Source organism: Pelophylax lessonae (assembly GCF_965119305.1).
Source record: "Pelophylax lessonae genome assembly, chromosome: 1".
NCBI classification, from domain to species: domain Eukaryota; kingdom Metazoa; phylum Chordata; class Amphibia; order Anura; family Ranidae; genus Pelophylax; species Pelophylax lessonae.
In genome coordinates, this window is record NC_138768.1 from 543380200 (window position 1) to 543406241 (window position 26042).

Sequence of the window (26042 nt, forward strand, 5' to 3'; positions counted from 1 at the left end):
GCACCCTGCAGAATTTATAGCATGCACTGCCCCCTTTGCAAGGCTGAGACCTGCCAGTGTCATGGATTGTTCTCAATCATCGTTCCACTGATTGGTGGACAGGAAAACGTCAATGCTCACGTCAAACAAAAGCACAAAACAAACACCACGTTTGGTGTGAACCCTGCATGGCCCCTGGCGGTCCCACTTGCAGTGGAAACGCTCACCTGAATAGGCCGGACCATTCTAACCCTTCCAAACTGTACCGACCGGAACTGTTCCGCTCAGTGGAAACGAGGCATTAGTTCTCTGGCTTAGAGCCAATGTGGGACAGCTGCAACATTACACCAATGCTGCAGCATAGAGGTGAGTATTTGTTTATTTTTTTACAAACCGCAAACTTCTCCTTTAGTCCCAGGTCACACTTGTGCGATGCGGGAAGGCTGCGAATTTGCAGCCTGTTCCCGCATCGCAAACGCACATCTGGCAGTTCACACTGCCATATGCGATACGCAGGGGGTGTCAATGAAATGTTAACGACACCCCCAGTTTGATCGCATATCGCAGTGCGATCTGACAGTTCGCACAGGATCGGATCGCACAAGTGTGAACCACTGTGCGATCCTGATGCGGCTGGAAAAAAGGGTCATGTGCGTGTTTTGTGTGGGTGCAGTGCGAATTTCAGCCATACAAAGTGTATGGCTGAATTCGCATCCACACATCAGATCGCATGTAATGAAGGAGCAGTGTGCTCCGAATTACATGCGATCGGCGCACTCGCAGAAATGTGAACCGGCCCTTAGACTCGGTCTACACTAGCGCGACTTGTCAGGCAACTTGTCAGCCTGACAAGTCGCGCTCCCTCGCGGTCCATTGACTGCTACAGGAACCGTTTTAATAGGAGCGACACAAGTCGCTCCGACTTAGAAAAAGGGTCCTGTACTACTTCGGGGCAACCTCGGAGCGACTTGCCTAGACTTCCATTATGTGAAGTCCCTGCAAGTCGCTCCGAAGTCGTGGTGCATGGTAATGCACAAGTCGCCCCCGAAGTAGTACAGAGTCGTGCTGCCCCAGTGTGAACCGACTCTGAGCATAACAGCCAGGGGGAAAACATTAGGAGAGTTTAGCAGTTCCTTCATTACTAGTTCAATTTAAACATCTATAAGAGATTTCTAACATGTGGCTCCCTGGCACTCTTTCTGCAGCCCACTGAAGATCCCCCCACTATGAAAAGAATGCCATGCTTTTGACAGAATGGTGCTTGGATTGGGAAAGGGAAATCAAAGTACAAAGTATTTGTGAATGCACTCCACCCAAAGCACCTTGTTCTAAAGTAATTGATATGTTTGCATATACTAATATGGTAACACTCATGGAGGAGGATCATTGACAAGAGAGACACTTAGTGACTCAATAGGAATTCCTGTGGCCAGTCCCTACAGATTTGGTTGATCTCGGGCATCACATTTTGGTCCCTACTACCTTACAATTAAAGTGAAGGATTGTTTGTGGTCTGCTACCTTCCCTTATGACTGCTGATGTCCCTCCGCAGGCAGGAGTTGAGAAAAAGCCTAAGTATTGTCTTCCTTAAGAACATCTTTAATTTCAACTTGCTTAATCATTTTTGCTATATGATTGTCTCTGGGTGACCTGCGATATTTTACATATGTAGTATCCAACTATCTCCTGAAGAAGCTAATATTTAATAGAGAAACATGTTGAGTGTATTGGATCAACTGCTTAACCATATGTAAAAAGTCTTTTTTATTAATGTTTTTACAAATCTATATCAATAAAGTTTACTATTTTTACATATTTTATTTTGTCTGCTTTTGCACCATTTAACCACTTTACAACCGGAGGATTTTGCTGTCTTCCGTCCAGGCCACTTTTTGCGATTCGGCGCTGTGCGACTTCAACTGACAATTGCGCGGTCGTGCGACGCCGTACCCAAACGAAATTTACGTCCTTTTTTTCCCACAAACAGAGCTTTCTTTTGGTGGTATTTGATCACCTGTGCGATTTTTACTTTTTGCGCTATAAACAAAAAAAGAGCGTTTATTTTGAAAAAATAACAATATTTTTCACATTTTTTTATATGAAATTCCCCCCAAAAAAGATGTAAAAACCAATTTTTTTAAAAGTTTTTGGCCAATTTGTTTTATGCTACATATGTTTGGTAAAAAAAATCGCAATAAGCGTATTTTGATTGGTTTGCGCAAAAGTTATTGCGTTTACTAACAAAGGGAAAGATTTCTGTCATTTTTGGTGTTTTTTTTTTTAACGCGTAATGGCGGCGATCTGCGATTTTTTTTGCGGGACTGCGACATTGCGGCGGACAGACCGGACCCCTGACTGACATTTTTGACACTTTTGGGGGTACCAGTGACATTACTGCAGTAATCAGTGCTATATATATGCACTGTTACTGTAAAAATGACACTGGCAGGGAAGGGGTTAATTTTATTGGAGAGGGAGGGGTTAATGTATGCCTGGTGCTTACTGACGTGTAGGGGGGGAGGTGACTATGTGATTCATGGACAGATCGGATGTCCAGCTATGCTGAACAGTCCGATCTGTCACTATGGAGATCCGCCCGCTGTGTTTACACACAGCGGGCGGATCTCCAGACTCGATCCCCGACGATCGGGTAAGAGCAGCGGCGATCGCCGCTGCTCCTCCCCTGGCCCGACTCCCGCTGTGAATGAAAACAGCGGGAGCGAGCCTCCGGCGGCGCGCAAGCGCCGCCCAGAACGGGAGGAGTCCAGTCACGTTAATACTACGTGACTGGACGGGAACGAGCCACTCTGCCGCAGTACTATTACCGTGAGCGGTAGTAGAGTGGTTAAAGCCCCAATCTTCTTATTCAATGGTTCATGTCTAAATGATAGGTTTGTCATATATATCTATATATATATATATATATATATATATAGATAGATAGATAAATAGATAGATATATATAGATATAGATATATATATATACACACACACAGAGTATCTCACAAAAGTGAGTACACCCCTCACATTTTTGTAAATATTTTATCATATCTTTTCATGTGACAACACTGAAGAAATGACACTTTGCTACAATGTAATGTAGTGAGTGTACAGCTTGTATAACAGTGTACATTTTCTGTCCCCTCAAAATAACTCAACACACAGCCATTAATGTCTAAACCGCTGGCAACAAAAGTGAGTACTAAGTGAAAATGTTCAAATTGGGCCTAAAGTGTCAATATTTTCCAGCACTGCCTTAAACCTCTTGGGTATGGAGTTCCCCAGAGCTTCCCAGGTTGCCACTGAAGTCCTCTTCCACTCCTCTATGACAACATCACCGAGCTGGTGGATGTTAGAGACCTTGTGCTCCTCCACCTTCCATTTGAGGATGCCCCACAGATGCTCAGTAGGGTTTAGGTCTGGAGACATGCTTGGCCAGTCCATCACCTTTACCCTCAGCTTCTTTAGCAAGGCAGTGGTCGTCTAGGAGGTGTGTTTGGGGTCTTTATCATGTTGGAATACTGCCCTGCGGCCCATTCTTTGTAGTGAGGGAATCATGCTCTGCTTCAGTATGTCACAGTACATGGTGGCATTCATAGTTCCTTCAATGAACTTGGCTCCCCAGTGCCGGCAGCACTTATGCAGCCCCAGACCATGACACTCTCACTACCATGCTTGACTGTAGGCAAGACACACTTGTCTTTGTACTCCTCACTTGGTTTCTGCCACACAGGCTTGACACCATCTGAAACAAATAAGTTTATCTTGGTCTAATCAGACCACAGGACATTGTTCCAGTAATCCATGTCCTTAGTCTGCTTGTTTTCAGCAAGCTGTTTGCAGGCTTTCTTGTGCATCATCTTTAGAAGAGGCTTCCTTCTGGGACAACAACCATGCAGACCAATTTGATGCAGTGTATGGCACTGACAGGCTGAGCCACCACCCCTTCAACCTCTGCAGCAATGCTGGCAGCACTCGTATGTCTATTTCCCAAAGACAACCTCTGGATATGACGATGAGTACCTGCACTCAACTTCTTTGGTCGACCATGGCGAGGCCCGTTCTGAGTGGAACCTGTCCTGCTAAACCACTGTATGGTCTTGGCCACCATGCTTCAGGGTCCTGGCAAACTTCTTATAGCCTAGGCCATCTTTATGTAGAGCAACAATTCTGTTTTTTCAAATCCTCAGAGAGTTCTTTGCCATGAGGTGCCATGTTGAGCTTCCAGTGACCAGTACGAGAGTGAGCGATAACACCAAATTTTACACACCCGCGTCACATTCACACCTGAGACCTTGTAGCGCTAATGAGTCACATGACCCCAGAGAGGGAAAATGGCTAATTGAGCCCAATTTGGACATTTTCACTTAGAGGTGTACTCACTTTTGAGTATGTGAGTTTTAGCTTCAGGATCTGTCCTTCCAGTCAATATTCAGGGTTAATTTCCTGCAGGATTGACTGGTTTGATCTTCTTGCTGTCCAAGGGAATTTCAAGAGTCTTCTCCAACACCATAGTTCAAAAGTATCAATTCTTCAGTATTCAGCCTTTCTTCGATAGTCCAACTTTCACAGCCATAGGTTACTACTGGGAATACCATAGCTTTTACTATATGGCACTTTTTCAGTAGGGTAACTTCTTTGCTTTGTATAATGTCGTTTAGGTTTGCCATTGCTTTCCTCCTAAGAAGCAAGCGTCTCTTAAATTCATGGCTATATTCACCGTCTGCTGTGATCTTGGAGCCTAGGAAGATAAAATCTATCATGGTTTTCATTTCTACTCCTTCTATTTGCCTAGAAGTTATGGAACTGGTTCCCAAAGATTTTGTTTTCTTAATGTTTAATTTCAGGCCAGCTTTTGCGCTCTCCGCTTTCACCCTCATTAAGAGACTCTTTAGTTCTTCTTCACTTTCTGCCATTAGTGTGGCATCGTCTGCATATTTCAAGTTGTTGATATTTCTCCCTGCAATTTTAATTTCGGCTTGTGATTCGTCGATCCTGGCATTTTGCATGATGTACTCTGCATATAGGGTAAATGAGTAGGGTGACAATATAAATCCTTGCCACACTCCTTTCTCAATTTTGAACCAGTCAGTTGTTCCATATCCTGTTATAACTGTTGCTTCTTGACTTGCATATGGATTTTTCAGAAGACAGGAGAGGTGGTCTGGTATTCCCATTTCTTTCAGTATGTGCCACATCTTGTTGTGATCCACACAATCAAAGGCTTTACTGTAGTCAAAAAAGCAGAAGTGGACATTCTTCTGGAACTCCTTGTTTTCTCCATGATCCAGCGTAAGTTGGCAATTTGAACTCTAGTTCCTCTGCCTCTTCGAAATCCAGTTTATACTTGTGGTAGCTCTCGGTTCACATTCTGCTGAAGCCTAGCTTGTAATATTCTCAGCATAACCTTCCTAGCGTGAGATGAGTTTGATCGTACAGTAGTTTGAACATACTTTGGCACTGCCCTTCTTTAGTATCGGAATGTAAATGGACCTCTTCCAGTCCTGTGGCCATTGTTGAGTTTTCCAAATTTGTTGGCATATTGAGTGCAGCACTTTAACAGCAACGTCTATTATCGTCTTTTATGTGTAGGGGAGGATAAAATCAGCTTTACTTTTTTGATTGATGCTCCACTGAGGAAGGTGCTCTAGAAGTGGACTGTCTCTTCCCACCGTCATTGGTTTTGATTACTTCAGAGGGCCTTAGACCCCTAGAGGAGTGCAGGGGAAAAGCGAGTGCATGGGCCGGTCTAGCAGTGCAGAGGAGCTTACAAGAGCAAAGGATTGGATAAGTAAAACTCCTTCACCTGGTCCCCATAGGTGTAAACAAGAGCTTACCCTTGTAGTGCAGGTGCAGAATCTATGGCTTTTTCCAAAAAATAAAAAATGAAACATATTTGAAGATAAGTGTAGATACTTGCAGGCACTACAAGTAGTTTTAGTTTATATACACATAAAAGTTACTAAAAGGACATCAGGCACCCAGAGATGCCTGCATTTGTGCTCATATGCTCTGTACAGCACCTCAGAAGCCCAACCCACTCTGGGTGTTTTGTGATTGAGAATCTGGCCCTGCCCCATTTTGACTCTCAATCAACCTGTAAATTATGTAATTGTTGAGGCACAGGAGCAGTATTGCCAACCTACTTGACTGAAATTCACTGACATGGCACCCAATATTTACTGGCAAAGCCACGTTTTCGCTTGCATTTCAAAAAGCTAAAAAATTACAGTTTTAAGTGCAAATTTCAGTATTTAAGCTACAAACAAGTACCATATACAATTAGCAATGTGATTTATGGTAAATATTAGGGCAAAAAACATATTTCTTATTTTATTTTCAATATAGTTAGTAGCTCAGGGACAGGACTCAGGAGGACGAGAAATTAGAATGAGCAGGCACATTTAATTGACTCTTATAGTGCAACTGACAGCAGCACATATCACGGACGTGACACGTCCCCTCCTGAGTCAAAGTGATAGTCTCTCTCGGCGCCAGGTGGTCCCTTCAGTCCACTCCAGTCCAAACAGCGCTTACAGTCCATCTTCCGGCTTGCCTTGGTCCCGTCCCACAGACCCGCAGACAAGGCTCCGGTAGCTCCGGTCGGCTCCCGTGCACTATGACATCACACAACATGCTCACTGCCTCTGCCAGACCTACCCCCAACCAGTGCTACCTGAACCCCCTGTAGCAGGCACTCGGCTGGCTACAAATCATAACTGTGCATGCGCAGTTCTGATCTGAGTGTCACAGCCATATTTTTTACTGGCAACCTTTTCCTGCCACTGGCATTTACTGGCAGGAGAAAAACGCCCCTTTTTTTACTGGCTGCCAGTAAAAATACTGACATTTGGCAACACTGCACAGGAGGTGAGGAGGGGGGCTATTGATATCTCAAGTGCAGTCAGTATTTGTATAATAGGAGTCTTGGGCTTTGGGGCTCCCAGGGCAGTATTGTGTGGGCACACACAGGAAGCACATTTTGGTGTGTATTTAGTAATAAAGGAGCGGTTGACACTCTGATCCTTTTATAGGAAATAAAAGCTGCAGGCGTGTAAACAGGTCAAAACCTAATAATTCTCCTGCGCTCGAGTGGTATGTGACAAAGGATGAATAATTTTAGATGGTCTTTGTTGGCATCACTTGTGGTCTTGCCGCCCCCTCAGGACCAAGGGTATCCAAAAACACTAAAAGACAACAACAAGAGAGGTAAAATCTTTGGCTCTGAGGAAGAGGGTTCTCCCTCGAAACGCGTCGGCCTAACCAGATTCGTTCGGACACCAGCACATCATCCAGCACCGTAGGAGTGCCTTGGCTACTTTTGGAGATGATTTGTCTGATCTTGTTTACATGTGTGCTATCTACATTTGTTTTTGAGTATAATCTATTTCGCTTTTGGATTTTAATAAACATTTTTAGTAGTTTAGTGGTTTCACTAGGTCGGTATGTCCCTCCCTCTCTTGTTGTTAGCACTTAGCTAGAGACCTGGGGTCAGTACTCAGGTTCTAGGCTCCAGCAACACCCCCTGCTTTTAGGCCTTGTGCGGCAAGATGCACATAAAATATGTAGTGCTTTGTATGTACAATGTCATTCATGCTAATGCAGGTATACTTCTGAAAACTGCAGGTAAATTAAATGAAGCAGGATTTTTTTTTTAAAACATAGGTAAAGGCTTTATCATTTATAATATTTTGGATAAAAACTCCTGTCAGATTTTTTTTCTGCCAACTGTGTCCTATTATGGAAATGTCCCCTCACTTCCTGCCCCATAGCTAAACATAAATATTTTCAAAATAGGGGAACTCCTTGGGGACCCCCCCCCCCCAGGTCACGAGAACAAGTGTCCCCACTGGAAGAGTTCCCCTCTCTTACTTTTCTGAGGACATCCCAAAATTTTGATTTTTTTTTTTTTTTACTTTAACTTTTATTCATAATGGTAAACAGGACAATTGGAGAGGAATCTCCTTCACAGCGTCACAGACAGCAATAAAAACTGACAAGCATTCTAATCCCTCTCCACATTCAAACGTAAAAAAAAAAAGTTTTGCCTTTAGAGACACTTTAACTTGTTCCTGCTAGGGTTGCCACCTCATATCTTTAAAACCGAACACATTACACAGGTTCTGTGGCTGATTAGGGTGGTAAATAAATTTACCTTGTGCTTTTTGTTTTCTTTAGCCACAGAACCCGTGTAATTAATATGTGTTCGATTTTAAAGGGATGAGGTGGCAACCATAGTTCCCACCAGTAGGACGTCCATGGACGTCCTCCGGTTGCAGCGGTTATACCGAGATGATGCCTGCACCTACAGGCATCATCCTGGTGTGACATTTTTCAGCCCGAAATTCCTTTTCTAGCAGAAGTGATTTGAGAGGCTAAATAGCCACTCGATTACTTCTGTGGGTGGTGAAAGGGAGTCTCACCCCCCTGTCATTGCCTTTCCTGGGCTCTGCTGTCCGATCATGGAGTCTGGGAGTAATGCGGCCTGCAGCGAGAGAGAGGGACTGACAAAGTTCTTCTATGACCCCGGAAACCGGGAGCGATGAGTATCTCGTCACTTCTGGTTCTACCTCTTTGTTTACCTGGCTGTTAGCGGCCAGGAAAGCAGCCAATCAGACCGATCTGTGTCTAATCGGCTGCTTTGGAGACCAGAGGAGAGATTTGGGGTCTAATAGACCCCTTATCTCTCCATAAAGAGGTTCTATCATAGCCCATGCTGTCACAAAGGATGTTGTGCATCCCTTGTGATAGCAATAAAGTTAATCCAAATAAATAAATAAAGCACCCCAGTCAACGCGTGATTATGCGCAAATGCAAACCAATACTTTACTCCCGCACGCATATGTAAATGGCGATCGCACGACACATGTGAGGTAATGTCGCGAACGTCCGAGTGAGAGAAATAATTCCACCACAGACCTCCTATGTGACTCCAAACTGGTAACCTGAAAAGGCGTTTAAAGCGTCGCCTATGGAGAATTTTAAGCACCGTAGTTTACCGCTATTCCACAGGCAGATGTAACTTTATAGCGTGACATGTTAGGTATCTATTTATGCGGCGTAACATCATCTTTCACATTATACAATGTTTTTTTTTTTAATTCATTAAAGTTTATTTTTTCCCAAAAATTGCATTTGAAAAACCACTGCGCAAATACCGGGTGACAAAAACCAAAAAACAAATGTATATCATTTTTGGGGGTTCTAAGTAATTTAAAAAAGAAATAGATTTTTAAATGTAAGAGTGAAGTGTCAAAATTGGCCCGAAAATTAAGTGAGAAACTACTCCTTTTCCCCCTTAATGATGAGGCCATATTTTGCAATTCGGCACTACATTATTTTAACAGACAATTGCGCGGTCGTGCGACACTATACTTAAAAAAAATTGATGTAATTTCTTTCCTACAAATAGAGCTTTCTTTTGGTGGTATTTGATCACCTCCTAATTTTTTTTTTTTACGCTATAAACAGAAAAAGAGCGACAATTCTGAAAAAAAGACAATATTTTTCACATTCTGTCATATAACATTCTCAAAAAAAAAAAAAAAAATTAAAAATCTAAATTTTTTAACGTTTTAGGCCAATTTGTTTTCTGGTACATATTTTTGGTAAAAAAAATCGCAATAAGTGTATTTTGTGTGGTTTGCGCAAAAGTTATCGCGTCTACGAACTACGGGAAAGATTTATGTAATTTTTATTGTTTTTTTTTTTTTTTAACTAGTAATGGCGACGATCTGCGATTTTTAGCAGGACTGCGACATTGCAGCGGACAGATCGCACCCCTAACTGACATTTTTGACACTTTTGGGGGGACCAGTGACATTGCTACAGTAATCAGTGGTAAAAATATGCTCTGTTACTGTAATAATGACACTGGCAGGGAAGGGGTTTACATGGGTGATCAAGGGGTTAAATGTGAGCCTAGGGGAGTGATTCTAACTGTGGGGGGGGGGAGGGGGCGTGGCTTTTGAAATGATCATAGGGACCTGTGATCCTATATAGAAGGAACACAGGGGCTCTATGATCATTCCAGGGAGAAGGACGGTCAGCTGTGTTTATAACAGCTGACCGTTCTTCTCGCTCAGTGGGGAACGATCGCGGGTGTCAGGTGGCAATAGGAGCCGTCTGACCATCCGTTTCCCCGCTACCGGCGCGCGTTCCCCCCTAGCTGCCTGCTAGTGACCGAAGTACATTTACGTCAGTTTGCACAGCAGTGCCACATTGCCGCAGTAAATAGTCGGCGGCCGGTCGGGAACTGGTTAAAGTGGTTGTAAACCTAAATCACCATTTTTGCAAACTGGGGATGAGAATTGACTTCCAAAAAAAAATGAGAAAGCAAAGTATTAAAGGATAAGTCCACCCTAACACTAAAATCCCTGCATCTATAAACCTCCACGATCTAACACTAACCTGTATAGCCCTGTAAAGAAGAAATCATTATACAAACCTTTTTTGAAGCCGATCCGAACCGATCCCACGCTGAGCGGTCAGCCACGGCTTTGCTGTGGAGGCGGGTGCAGAATACACAACCGACAAAAAACCCCCCTTAGCAAGTCTATGGGTGACGTCACTTCCAATTCATTTCACAGCCGGTGTCGGTTGTGTCCTTTGCAGAGCTTCCAACGCTGGAGACCGGATCGGCTTCAAAACAGGTTTTTAATTTTAGGGTAGACTTATTCTTTAAAAAAGCTTCGGAAATAACTTTCTTCTTTCCTTTAGTTGCAGGTCATATGACCTGCAACTAAAGCCCCGTACACACGAGTAGAAATTCGGCCAGGAAATTTCGTCCGGCGACTGATCTGCCGATTTTCGGCTTGTTAGTATGGTGCTACTGACAACCGACTCCGACGTTTCGGCTGAAAAAATCCTGGTGTGCAGGCTATATAATTTTTGTCGACCGTCAAAACACGTCCGATTTTCGTCTCATTAGTACAGATTTCGACAGGGAAAAATCTTATGAGCAAGACTAGGCATGTTCAGAGATGAAAGAACACATAGAAAGAAATCCAACACATGACATCACTTCTGAAGTAGAATTCTGTCGTACGGGAAAATTCGTGTGCAGTCCTAGAGCACATTCCAACCAACAGACACCACTCTGGACAAAAATACGGACGACCGGTCGGCGGAAATTCGTTGCTTGTGTACAAGACTTAAATCTATTTAGAGTTGAATGGTGTGGGCAGGGCCAGTCTGCCCTGCTGAGACAGACAATGACCAGAAGAGCTGCTGTCAGTCACTCTTACCTGCCCCGTCCAGCTCCTAGCTACCTGCGTCACCAGCAGCACCACCTGACAGGGCGGGTAAGAATGTTTGACAGCGGCTCCTTCTGTCAAAAGTATTCACGGCGGGGCAGACTGGTCACACCCACCACCTTGGCTTTTTGTACCTAAATAGAGCAAAGGCACAGTAAGATGTAGACATAACATTTGGGGGATATGCCCATGAGGTGGCAACGCTGCGAAGGGTAGATGACCCTGCAGATCGTTGCCACCACCAATCACAAGAACAGGTCAGTGCTGTACTTTGTTGAAGCACCTTTGGCAGCAATTACAGCCTTGATTTTTCTTGGTGTGATGCAGATTATGTTCAGGATCAAAATGTATTTTAATCCAAAATTAATTAAAAGGCATACAATAATATAGAAACGTAAACTATAAAGTCAAGCTTTTTTTTTTTTTGTTTAGTGTCACTTTAAAAATAATGTTACAGAACTGGCCGTGTCCTTTAGGTGAAATTTTAGGTGTGGTAGTGCTCAGTGGTATAAACAGAACTGTAATCAAACTTCTTTTTTTTTTTTTTCTTTTGTGAAAGCTCGAGTTCCTATTTCTCTGATAATACTGTTATTCCAGCACACCTGAGAAACCAGTGCCCTTGGTGTAGCAACTAATGGCTGACGCAAGGGTTAAATTTTACTCTGCGCTTTCACCGCTGGGAACCTAACCATTGATCAGACCGTGGTTTGTATTGCAGCTTCAAATGGACTGGAATAATGTTGTAAATTACAGTATTTGAAAGAAGTAGCAGGAAGAGAGACACAGCGGTGTCTCTATTATTCCAGGGGAGGGTGAGTTTCTATTCTGCTCTCTGCAACGAAATTGACTCAAAGTGGAAGAGAGAATGACATCTACCTCCACCTGTTCCTATGGGCTCAAGCGTGTCGGCATGCTTTCCTTTCAGTGTACTGCCATGCCAGGACAATCCACTTAATAAGTAAGTTCCAAGCTGCTCCCAGCCTTTCTTCACTATAACAGCTGTGATCAGTGCCGTACATGGACTCAAACATCAACACTGCTGTTAACCTGCAAGACTTAATCATGTCATGTAGTTAAAATCTTAAGTTGTTTTCTTCACATTGGGCTTTGCTGTTGCACTATCTCAGCACGCCAGACTTTTTTGTATATGGAAGTATTTATTACCTGGGGACATAGAAATCAAATACTCAGTTTGGGATTTGGTATGAGGCCTAGATGTCGGTTGTTCCAAAACTGTTCTGAGATTCATGTGTTTTTCAGGCAGAATGCAGCACTGCTAAAATGATTTATCTAAGATGATAGTGTGGGGAAAGTGCACGAAATCAGAGGCAGTGCTGCTGTTCACACTGAAGCTTGTGCACTGCTATGCAAAGTGCATTCGTAAAGTATTTTGTTATGTTGCAGCCTGATACTACAGTTGTTTAGATTTATTTTTTTTCTCATTAATTTACACCCAGTACTCCATAATGACAAAGCGCAAACAGAATTTTAGAAATGTCTGTGATTTTGTTAAAAAGAAACAAATGAAATGTCACATGGGATTGTAGGCTGCACCTTCATGTCAATATATATTTATTCAACAATAATGAAATAACCAGACACAAAGACATTTTGGTATTGAAATGGCCGCGGCACCTTTATTGGTATAAATTCATTAAAGCGGAGTTCCGGCCACAAAAAATGTTTTTCAATGAACATACCCCCGGGACAGTCAGGGCTAGTACATTCCACAATGGATAGCCTCTGATCTGTCCCGGTTCGCACTTATCTTTTAGATGAAATACTTACTTTTAAAATTTCTTCTCCAGTGCTGCCATCTCAGGTGTGGGCAGCTTGAAGCCAGCGCGATCCTCTTCCGCGTCCTCTTCGGTCCCACGATGCACTGCGCCGGCCCCGCCTTCACTTCCGGGTCTGCAGCGTCATCCCTGCACAGCTTCTGGGCATGCCCAGAAGCTGTTTAGCAAGGTATGACGCGCCTGCACCGGAACTGACGTCGGGCCGTTGCAGGCGCATTGATTCCTGGGAGCGATGACGTTCAGCTCCCAGGAATCATTGCAAAGCCAGGAAGTGACGGCGCGGGCCGTGCGGCCAAGGGAGGAAGTGGAAGAGAGGTGAGTATTTTCTTTCTGCAGTTACAAGGTAAGTAAAAAAAAAAAAAAAACACTAACTATCCATTTCATTTTCAGGTGAGCTAGAGCAAGCGGATGGCCCAAAATCGACTATGTCGATTTTGTGGCCGGAACTCCGCTTTAATCAATAAAATTTATCAACCACTTCTGGACCGGAAGGATTTACCCCCTTAATGACCAGGCCATATTTTGCAATTTGGCACTGAGCTAATTTAACGGACAATTGCGCGGTCGTGCGACGCTGTACCCATATAAAATTGATGTCCTTTTTTTCCCACAAATAGAGCTTTCTTTTGGTGGTATTTGATCACCTGTGCGATTTTTATTTTTTGCGCTATAAACAAAAAAAGAGAGACCATTCTGAAAAACAAAAACAATATTTTTCACATTCTGCTATATAACATTACCAAAAAAAATTAAAAAATAAAAATTCTTTAACATTTTAGGCCAATTTGTTTTCTGCTACATATTTTTTGGTTAAAAAAAATTGCAATATTTTGATTGCTTTGTGCAAAGGTTATCGTGTCTACTAACTACGGGAAAGATTTATGTAATTTTTATTGTTTTTTTTTTACTAGTAATGGCAGCGATCTGCGATTTTTTGCGTGACTGGGACAGATCAGACCCCTGACTGACATTTTTGACACTTTTGGGGGGACCAGTGACATTACTACAGTAATCAGTGCTAAAAATATGTACTGTTACTGTAATAATGACACTGTCAGGGAAGGGGTTAACACTGTGGGTGATCAAGGGGTTAAATGTGTACCTAGGGGCGTGTTTCTAACTATGGGGGGGCGTGGCTTGTGAAATGATCACAGAGATCTGTGTTCCTACATAGAAGGATCACAGGCGCTCTGTGATCATTCCAGGGGGAAGAACGGTCAGCTGTGTTTACAACAGCTGACCGTTCTTTTCTCTCAGCTGGGAACGATCGAGGGTGTCAGGTGGCAATCGGAGCCACCTGCCCCATGCATCAGAGTCCCCACTTAAGAGCCCCCTAGCTGCAGGCGCGTGACCGACGTATACCTACGTTGGTTTACGCAGGACCAGCTGCCTGCCGTAGTATAACTGCGGCGGGCGCTCGGCAACCGGTTAAAAACATAAATAAGAATAAATATATATATATATAATAAATTTTAAAATTCAAGCCTTAGAAATTCGCTCAGTCATAGAACTTGAGCGCTAAATAAATACTTAATTTAACAAAGTCCCCCCTTGATGCAAAGGTGACAAAACCACATAATGTTGCCACGACAGGGGTGGGAGGGAGAAGAGCTCGCTTAGTCGATCCAGGACAGACTGAAGAAAATCCAGTCACGCATCTTCTTATATAGCCCCTGACACATGACAGACCTTCTAGAAAGTCAAGTTTTCCCCGCCATAACAACTCCCCGTGACCAGCTCCTTGCCTCCTTAGCAAGCTGCACTAACCTTCTCTAAGAAGAACATTTTTTTTTTTTAATACGATCTGTCCTAATTTAGCAAATAATTGATTTAATAATTTAAGGCAGCCACAAGCCCATGTAGTGGGCCCTGATAACATGCCCACTTGTCACTGGCATAAGTATTGAGCCCATGTTCACATTGGTCCCATTTGACGTGCGATTTGACATGTCAAATCGGAGGCAATTGCCGGGAATGGCACTGTCCGAATCAGTGCGACGCCAACTTTGCAGTGCCACACTGATTCCCTAAAGTCGTTTCTGTACTACGTTTTTCAAGGGGGGGGGGGCAATTTCAATAGATCTCTGTGAGGGAACCCACACAGATGTCTGTGAAATCGCCCCCCAAGTCGGACTGAAATGTCAAATTGAAATCATTCGAGTTCAGCTGAACTTGCACGATTTCAAACCCGCCTCATTGTGAACCTAGGCTCAGAGCCTTTGCAACAAGACGTGATATTTAGCTCAGGTGCCTCCTTTTTCTCTTGTTCATTGATGAGATGTTTCTACATCTTGATTGGAGTTGACCTGTGGTAAATTAAATTTGGAAAGGCTTGTTCTAAAAGACTGTGCATACTGTATGAGCGCAAAAGCTAGGTCAAGGTCAAAGGAACTGCCTGCAGATCTCAGAGACAGGATTATTGCAAGGCACGGATCTGCAGAAGGCTACAAAAACATTTCTGATGAACTGAAGGTTCCCAATAGCACAGTGGCCTTCATGATTCTTAAATGGAAGACGTTTGACACAACCAGGACTCTTCTAAGAGCTAGATGTCCGTGTAATGTTCCTGTCAGTGAGCCTGACTTGCAGAGGAAGGCCTCTTGTACAGCTCCTGCTCGGGGGCTACTGGAGCATGGCGAGGTATGAGTGCCTCTAATCAGTCCAGTAGTCTGCGTGGATGTGGCAGCAGAGCAGGCTTCCTTAGTTGACTAAGGAAGCATTGTATAATACATGGGGCCTCCAGGTATTTTGGAGCATATTACTTGCTCCCCTTCCGCCCAGCAGCGTGACAGCACTGGTGCTTGGTAATTGGTCACTCAGACAAAAAGCACTATCACATTGGGTAATTGAGAGTTTCAATTGCAACTTGGAGCAATATGGCAGAGTTCTTTCACATGCCTGATTGATTGTTCCCTGAGATCGTTTATTAGTGCTGTCACGTGCCTACCCTTTAGACCAGGGGTGGGGAACCTTTTTTCTGCCAAGGGCCATTTGGATTTTTGTAACATCATTCGAGGGCCGTACAAAATGTATGCATAAATGTAATAGGCATTGATTTGCGGCAAAAAAACGCTGTAAAAAATTGCGGGACTTTGAGGTCACAAAAGTGTGAAAGGGGCCTTCAGTAATTAAGGTATAGTGTGCCCCCTTTCAATGCAGATTGACCACAGTGTGCCCCCCTTTCAATGCAGAGTGACCACAGCATTCCCCCTTTCAATGCAGACTGACCACAGCGTGCCCCCTTTCAATGCGGAGTGACCCCAGTGTGCCCCCTTTCAATGCGGAGTGACCACAGCGTGCCCCCTTTCAATGCTGAGTGAAAACAGCGTGCCCCCCTTTCAATGCGGAGTGACCACAGCGTGCCCCCTTTCAATGCGGAGTGACCACAGCGTGCCCCCTTTCAATGCGGAGTGACCACAGCGTGCCCCCTTTCAATGCGGAGTGCCCCCTTTCAATGCGGAGTGCCCAGAGCGTGCCCCCTTTCAATGCAGAGTGCCCAGAGCGTGCCCCCTTTCAATGCAGAGTGCCCAGAGCGTGCCCCCTTTCAATGCAGAGTGCCCAGAGCGTGCCCCCTTTCAATGCGGAGTGCCCAGAGCGTGCCCCCTTTCAATGCGGAGTGCCCAGAGCGTGCCCCCTTTCAATGCGTTGTGCCCAGAGCGTGCCCCCTTTCAATGCGGAGTGCCCAGAGCGTGCCCCCTTTCAATGCGGAGTGCCCAGAGCGTGCCCCCTTTCAATGCGGAGTGCCCAGAGCGTGCCCCCTTTCAATGCGGAGTGCCCAGAGCGTGCCCCCTTTCAATGCGGAGTGCCCAGAGCGTGCCCCCTTTCAATGCGGAGTGCCCAGAGCGTGCCCCCTTTCAATGCGGAGTGCCCAGAGCGTGCCCCCTTTCAATGCAGAGTGCCCACGGCGTGCCCCCTTTCAATGCGGAGTGCCCACGGCGTGCCCCTTTTCAATGCGGAGTGCCCACGGCGTGCCCCCTTTCAATGCGGAGTGCCCACAGCGTGCCCCCTTTCAATGCGGAGTGCCCACAGCGTGCCCCCTTTCAATGCGGAGTGCCCACAGTGTGCCCCCTTTCAATGCGGAGGGATTGACCACAATGCAGAGTGACCAGCGTGCCAAGCCCCAGTGCACTTGACTTACCTGTTGTAGCGGCTGGCGGCTTCCTCTCTTCGTCTCTTCGAGTCCTCCCGCGTCCCGCCTCCCGCCTCCTCCTTGGCCAATGACATTGGCCGAGGAGGAGGCGGATCCGTGAGACAGTAGCGAATTTTCATTCGCTATTGTCACACAAATGGGCGGGCTCGAGGCGCACTGCTCTGCACCTCGGGTCCACCCTTTTCGGAGATTCACAGTGTCAGAACGGAGCCATCGGCTCCTTCTGACACAGCGGCACAGGGGGGGGGGGGGGCGGATCGCAATGATTGTGCGGCCCGGCCAGAAGGATGGTGCGGGCCGCATGCGGCCCGCGGGCCGGAGGTTCCCCACCCCTGCTTTAGACCATGGGTGTCCAACCTTTTGGCTTCTCTGGGCCACATTGAGTATAGAGAAATTTTCTCGGGCCGCATATAAAATATATACTATAGTTAAGGTATATAAGTAATAAAAAACCGCCGCGCCCTTCCCGTGCTGCCGCGCCCACCACCCCCAGCACTAATTTAACACAACTAGTGTATGATCCCCTCCAAGGCTGCCTCTGTGGCCGTGCCCCTGACTCGACTTCCTTCCTCCCCAGCAAAGAAAAAAAAAATTGTCAGGGGCAGTGGGCCGCATGGCCTGAGGTTCTGGGCTGCATGCGGCTCCCGGGCCGCAGGTTGGACATGCCTGCTTTAGACCTTGAATTCACAACTAATCCAGCCTTAAGGTTTTGATGCAGAGACTATTAACCACTTCAGCTCCAGTAGATTTTCCCCCTCTTCATGACCAGGCCATTTCTCTGCTATTCAGCACTGCACTAATTTTACTGGCTGTACACAAACAAAATTTAGATCATTTGTTTCACACAAATGTTTCATTGTGGTGCTTTCATGTGCGTTTTCAACTACAGCAATATGTAATTTTTTTCTTGCAAGGTACTGAAACAAACATGAATGCCTAAAAAATGCATGGCGAATGTAGCCCAAACGCATTATAAATGCATATAAATGCACATGCAAAATTGCGCACACACACACACACACATAGGGATTGCAGTGTAGACAAGCCCTAAGGGCTCTGTACATATTAGTTTGCCTGTGTTTGCACTTTCTGTGGGTAAATTATTACATTATTAATGTGAGCTGAGAAGTAGTGTTTAATTAAATTCTATGTGGATCTTGAAAGATCACAGGATTCTGTACGTACTATACTTGTAGACCCCAAATAAAAAATACTTTACTTGTGGCCCTACTATAATGCACATAGTAAGTTTTAGGGTTGCTGCCTCTGGGTTGACAGCAGTACCATGGTTTATTACACAGCAGCCACAGAGAGGGCAGCAGTAAGACCTGTGTATATAGAAGTCAAATCTTTGAAATTCGCAATCATTTTATGCAAGTTGTAAAGTGGTACAGAAAGATTCTCAAAAAAATGATGTGGATATGACCAAAAGCACATTAATCATGGCATCAACATACCAATTTTTAGAAATTTCAAACGTAGAAGTGATATAGGACTTTATGGCTGCTCAATCACATAACACAAAAAGATTTATTAGATTTTAAAAAAAAATATTTATTTGAACAAATTTATATCAAAACCATTTGTACAACCATTTGGTATCATTACTCAGATACACGTAGCATTTGATCAACACCACAATATAGTTCCAACATGTTTCGTCGTTTTCGGCTTCTTCAAAGGAAAGCGTGATGAGTTCACTGAAAAGGCAAAAAAAACTAAATCAATAGTAAACAAAGTATAATACATTCATATTAAAGCTCCATAGCATACATAAAATGAAAAAAAAAAAAAAAACAGCACAAAACTGATCGGGAGGCTGCACCCCTCAGACATCCGTTCCCCCAAAATGCTCCCTACCTCCAAATGTTGCACCTAGTGGTAGGGCTACAACCAGAGTGAATAATGATAGGTTTCTGTCCACATGGGCCACACGTACCAAATGCCAGGGGAGTCACCCCAAACAGGCCGGATCTCCGTCAGAGGTGGATGGGGGACCTCAAGTAATCTAATAATAAATATATGTCAATAGAACAAATAGGTATATAAAGATGAACATTGTGTAGGATGTTAGAAAACGGACTTGGATTTTTGCCCGGTCCTGTATTACTGTATCTTTTCAGATAATTTTATTTTTTTTTTGAGTCTCCTGCTTTAGCCCATAGCTATAATAATGTTTCCATTTTCAGTACACTGCTCTATTAGACCAATTTATATACATTAAATACTGTCTAATTATAAGAGGACGCAGTGTCCATGAATAGAATATGCTGCTTGTTTCTTGGATCACAGCTGCATACAGTACAGTAGTACAGTGCTATGCTGTAAATGAGACTACTTTACTGCTATTAATAGTTGCTGACATGATATGAATATAGTTTTGTTTCAAAAAAATACAACATGAATTGTCTTTATAAAAATCATATTGGTTAAAAACATATTACGTAACAGCGGTTTGCCAGGCAATACCTTGTGACTCAGCCGATGGCACCCATGTCTCTTCTCAATGAGCCCCACTGCAGGACATTTTTCAGCAAGTTGAATTTCTTTGTGTGTAGTAACAGGCATTTTTGACAGTTGAAAGTTTTTGTTGCCACCATGTAGGTTATACTTAACCACTTCCAGTCCAGCCCAATTCTGATATTCCCCCCCTCCATGTAAAAATCAAAATAGTTTTGTTATAAAACTACTTAGAACCCCCAAACATATATATATTTTTAAGCAGAGGCCCTATAGAATAAAATGGTGAGTGTTACATATTTTTATGTCACACAATATTTGTGCAGCGGTTTTTCAAACTGAATTTTTTGGGGGAAAAAATACACTTGTATAATGAATTTTAATGCACAAAAAACACAACATAATACCCACGTGTTTGGTAAAATATAAAAGATGATGTTATGCCGACTAAATAGATACAGTACCAAACATGTCACACTTTAAAATTTGTGTAAGCCCAACTCATGAAATGGTGCCAAACTATGGTACCTAAAAATGTCCATAGGCGACTCTTTAAAGCCTTTTTTTTCTAATCTTATTATTTTTTTCTTTAACACTGTATTTTTATTTTTTATCAACTTTATTGCTATCACAAGGTATGAAAAACATCATTCTAGCATGGGTTGTGACAGGTCCTCTTTATGGAGTGATCTGGGGTCTATTGAACGGACCTCTTTTCTGGTCCCCAAAACATCAGATCAAACCAAGATCGGTTTGATCCAATGTTTTTACAAGCTGGTGATGGTTTGTTTACGTAAAACTGAAACCAGAAGTGACAAAATCCTTGTCGCTGCCAGTTTGTGACATCACACAGTAGGAGGAACAACATCAGTTCCTGTCATTGTGTGCCCAGAACCAGATGGTAAAGGCAGCGGGAGGAGGAGGGGAACCCCCTTCCAGTGCCTATAAATGTAATTCAGCAGCTGTGTAGCCGATTGGATTACTTTTACTAGAAAGAGAATGACTAGCAGAAAGAAAACGATACTGGGATCAGGAAAATAGTTTAATCAGTACTGTATGCTAAAAATCAATAGACAAAGACCACGCATGATCAGAAACAGGAAAATAGCCCGGAAAAAGCCTGGCCGCCGTTGTTTTTGTTTTGCACTATCCGATACGTAGCTACGCAACCAGGAAGCTTTTCCAGAACCGTATGAAAAAAAATCATATGCTTAGTACACATTGTTGAGTTCGATACTAGTATAATGCAACAAAATGCGAACGATAAGTCGTTTGATTATCTGATTGTGTGTACAAGGCATTAAACACACAGAGGAGACAGCAGATTTGATATTTACTATAATGATCATTGTCTTCAGCTGTAAGAACTGTAAATCATAACCACATGGCTGAAAGGAATGAGAGTGGGGAAGGCTATTACTGCTGTCTGTATCTCCATCTCCCCCAGGGACGGTGGTCATTGGTACAGGAAGTAAGGGGTCATCACTGCCTCTAGAACCTAGACAGAATTGTGAAAGTACATTTCCATAAAGAGAGCTGTGAGCATAGTGGAAGGTGAAGTGTGTATTGCACATTGTAGGAGCATATAGAAAAGAAGAAGCAGCTTCATGCGTGGTAACCGATCATTGTGAAATGGGGAACAGCCTGTTTTCCTGTATGATCTATGAGCTGCATGACAGCAATACACCTCCATCTTGTACATTCACACACAAGTAATGTCTGTACAGAAAAATGTATTTCAAACGCTATTGGATTGTGGCCTGCAGCTGTATCTTCAAGCTGTCAATGTGTCTGATAAAAATGTTAATACATGCATATGTGTTTGTTCCTGTGGCTGGATCTGCATATAGACCACTTACAATCTACATAACGCAGCCAAATATAAACTGAATGTTTATGACATGACAGTTTTCATCTGAAAGTGTTATTAAATTGAAAAGCAAACATTTATTATAGTGTAGCTTACCAATTCTTAAATGTGATGGCTGTATTCATTTTCTTTTTTAAGGCTTTTTTTCCCCTCCTATCTTAACCTGGTGACCCTGCCAGTAAGTCTGTTGTTTTTCAAAAGAAAAAGCTCTTTTGCAGGTATAAGAGAATGGAAGTCCGGCACTGACACACCTTGGAATAAAATTGTTGTAGACTTTATTCCTTTATCCATCAAGACAATGAAATAATCCATAGTATAATATGCTATGGATTCTTTAATTATCTTGATGGATAATGAATGAAGTCTACAACAATTTAATTCCAAAGTGTGTCAGTGCCGGACTTCTATTCTCTTATACCTGCAAAAGAGCTTTTTTCTTTTGAAAAACATGTGAAAATAGGGGGGGGGGGGGCCTTAAAGCGTAACTCCACTTTTGTTGAGAAAAAAACATTCCCCTCTGGGTGATCTCTGTACATTGCAAGGATTATAACAAACTTTGTTGCAGATTCCTACCTTTTGTTATTCTGAAGAAATCATTGTTTGTTCCTCTGTGCTAAATGGGTCTAATGGGAGTGGTTTCAAAATGATCTATCAGCTGTGGCAGCTGCAGGGCTCTAATGAGGAAAGCTGCTGGGCCAGCATCCCTTTAGACGTGTTTCTATTGGGAGTATCTGACCAAAAATGAAACTTTTATTGCAGGGGATGCCAGAAATCTGACTTGTATCTTAGGCAGACTTCTGGCAAAATCTGTGAGCCAATCACACAAGGAGGGAATTATGTTTCTGGGGTGTGGTCAGTATACATTCTGTGTACAGAACACCTCCAGGTAGCCATATTGCATTGCATATTGCAAGCAGATGAGTGGAAGTTCAACTTTTGGGAAGAACTCCACTTTAAAAAAGAAAACTAATACAGCCATCGCATTCAAGAAATGGTAAGCTACACTATATTAAATGTTTACTTTTTCTTTTGAAAAACAACAGACTTACTGGCAGGATGGTTATTGATGGCATGTACAACATATGTCCTGGCCATGTACTGTATCCTTTGAGTACAGAGTAATGGCCCATACACACGATCTGAAAATCAGATGACAATATCATACGAGAAAAATGTTTGTGCATGTCCGATCAGATAATATCGGATGAAATGTCCTGATCGGCTTATGGTAAGATCGCTTGGGATTTTCGGATCGTGTGTACGAGCTATAAGGGTTATAGCACCGCAACCATTTTTTTTTCCAAGCTCTTACAGATGTATCAGTTACAGGGATGAGACAAACCATTTACCACTGACAAGGGTGCTTACACTGTTCAGTTTTATTTGTTTATGTAAGACCTTTATCCTAAAAGGAACAAATTCTGTTTTGCTGTTACTGCTTATAAAGAGTTAGGGCTCTTTCACACGGTCCGCCTCCGTAGGCGGATCCGTGTTGCTCAGCGGGGATCGATCCGCGATCCCCGCTGAGCTGGCGGATGACAGTTCCGTCTCCGCTTGCAGAGCGGAGAGGGAGGTGTCTCAGCACCCGCTGCCCTCTATGGGGGATCGGATGAGAGCAGACCGCTTGTCCGCTCTCATCAGATCCGCTCCGATTACTGAACGGATGGAAAAATAGGGTTTCCATCCGTCCAGATTTCACGCACAGGATCGGATGCGGATGGCAGCGGGTGTCAGCGGAGGTGTCTCCGCTGACACCCGCTGCTCCATAGAGCTGCATGGAGGATCCGATCAGATCCACCTAAAAAACTGACAGGCGGATCTGATCGGATCGCCTGTGTGAAAGAGCCCTTAGGTGGAGTTTGGGTTCAATTTGTTAGTGCAGTGAGGGAAAAAAGTATTTGATCCCCTGCTGATTTTGTACGTTTGCTCACTGACAAAGAAATGATCAGTCTTTAATTTTAATGGTAGGTTTATTTTAACAGTGAGAGACAGAAAAACAACAAAAATATCCAGAAAAACACATTTCAAATAAGTTATAAATTGATTTGCATTTTAATAAGCCCTTCGCAAAACATGACTTAGTACTCAGTGGCAAAACTCTTTTTGGCAATCACAGAGGTAAGACGTTTCGTGTAGTTGGCCATCAGGTTTGCACACATTTCAGGAAGGATTTTGTCCCACTCCTCTTATTAAGGTCAAGTCATTAAGGTTTTGAGGCTGACATTTGGTAACTCGAACCTTCAGCTCCCTCCACATATTTTCTATGGGATTAAGGTCTGGAGACTGGCTAGGCCACTCCAGGACCTTAAAGCGGAGTTCCACCCTGGAATTTTTTTTTTTTTTTTAAATACCCCCGGGACAGTCAGGGCTAGTGCATTCCACAATGGCTAGCCTCTGATCTGTCCCGAGTTTCACTTACCTGTTAGGACAAATACTTACCTTGAAAACGTCTTGTCCAGCGCTGCCATCTCAGATGTGGGCAGCTTGAAGCCAGCGAGATCCTCTTCGGCGTCCTCTTCCGCCTTCTTCGGTCCCACGATGCCCTGCGCCGGCCCCGCCGTCACTTCCGGGTGGCGCGCGTCATCCCTCCACAGCTTCTGGGCATGCCCAGAAGCTGTTTAGAAGGGGATGACGCGCTCGCCCCGGAACTGACGTCGGGGCCGGTGCAGGCACAATGATTCCTGGGAGCGATGACGTTCAGCTCCCAGGAATCATTGCAGAGCCAGGAAGTGACGACGGGCCGCGGCCGAGGAAGGAGGAAGAAGGAAGTAAGGTAAGTATATTTTCTTCGCTACGAGGTAAGTAAAAAAAAAAAAAAAAATGTGATTATCCATTTCTTTTTCAAGTGACCCGGAGCGAGAAGATGGAGGTAAGTATAAAATTAGGGTGGAACTCCACTTTAATGTGCTTCTCATTGAGTCACTCCTTTGTTACCTTGGCAGTGTGTTTTGGGTCATTGTCATGTTGGAATAACCACCCATGACCCATTTTCAATACCCTAGCTGAGGGAAGAAGGTTCTCATCCAAGAATTGATGGTACATGGTCCCATCCATCATCCCTTTGGTGCGGTGAAGTTGTCCTGTCACCTTAGCAGAAAAACACCCCCAAAGCATGTTTCCACCTCCATGTTTGATGGTGTTCTTGGGGTCATAGGCAGCATTTTTCCTCCTTGAGTTGATGCCAAAGAGCTTGATTTTAGTCTCATCTGACAAAAACACTTTCACCCAATTCTCCTCTGAATCATTCAGTTCATTAGCAAACTTCAGACAGGCCTGTGTATGTTCTTGAGCAGGGGGACCTTGCAGGTGCTGCAGGATTTCAGTACTTTATGGTGTGTTACCAATTGTTTTCTTGGTTACTATAGTCCCAGTTACCTTGAGATCGTTGACAAGATTTTACTGTGTAGTTCTGGTTTGATTCCTCCCTGTTGTCAATGATCATTGAAACTCCACGAGGGAATATCTTGCATGGAGCCCCAGACTGAGGGAGATTGACAGTTATTTTGTGTTTCTGACATTTGTGAATAATTGCATTAACTGTTGTCACCCTCTCACCAAGCTGCTTGGTGATAGTTTTGTAGTCCAATCCAGACTTGTGTAGGTCTACAATCTTGTCCCTGACATCTTTGGACAACTCTTTGGTCTTGGCCATAGTGGAGAGATTGGAATCTGATGGATTGATTGCTTCTGTGGACATGTGTCTTTAATACAGGTAACAAGCTGAGATTAGGAGCACTCTCTTAAAGGGGGTACTCCTAATCTCAGCTAGTTACCTGTATAGAAGACACCTGGGAGCCAGGAATCTTGCTGATTGATAGGGGATCAAATACTTCTTTCACTCATTAAAATGCAAATCAATTTATAACTTTTTGAATTGCGTTTTTCTGGATATTTTTGTTGTTTTTCTGTCTCTCACTGGTAAAATAAACCTACCATTACAATTATAATCTGATCATTTCTTTGTCAGTGGGTAAACATACAAAATCAGCAGGGGATCAAATACTTTTTTCCATCACTGTATATTTAAACACTTCTTGACCTCGCTATAGCAGAAAGATAGCTACAGTACAGTTGTCCAGTTCTGAGAGGGTGTCTATAGACATTCGGACACAGCTGATCAGGGTAAGGGGCCAATCACATCAGTCCTTGACCAAGTGTCCAATCACAGCTGATTACAATGTAAACAGACTTGTTGGTTATTGTCAGTCCTTTCCTCCCTCTATGAAGAAAGGAAATCAGATACCCAGCAAGACTGTTGTTTCCACTGATAATCAGGGAAATGATCAGTGGCCAGGGTGAACAGAGCCTCGTCAGTACCCACCAGTGAAGCCTATCAGTGTACATTAGTGAGGAAGAAAAAATACTTGCAAAAATACTTTGCAACATTTTATAACCGAAACTAAAAAACTTTTTTATTTTTTTATTTTATTTTTTTTTTGCAAAAAATAAAAAAACCGAGCGGTGAATAAATACCACCAAAAGAAAGCTCTATCTGTCTCAAAAAAATGATAAACATGTCATATGGGTACAGT

The 26042-nt window shown here is 43.6% G+C and overlaps 1 protein-coding gene across 4 annotated transcripts in view; it reads left to right on the forward strand.

Moving 5' to 3' along the window:
- PSD3 (pleckstrin and Sec7 domain containing 3) overlaps positions 1–26042 on the forward strand; it is a gene marked incomplete at its 5' end in the record, with an annotated part of 867292 nt that overhangs the window by 282590 nt on the left and 558660 nt on the right. Inside the window, one exon of one of the 4 annotated variants that reach the window (XM_082247751.1) lies at positions 11980–12192. The exons of the other annotated variants lie outside the window; for them this stretch is intronic. Coding sequence (XP_082103877.1) covers positions 12125–12192 — 68 coding nt within the window. Of the gene's footprint in view, positions 1–11979; positions 12193–26042 lie in introns of those variants that run through there. 4 annotated transcript variants of the gene reach the window in all.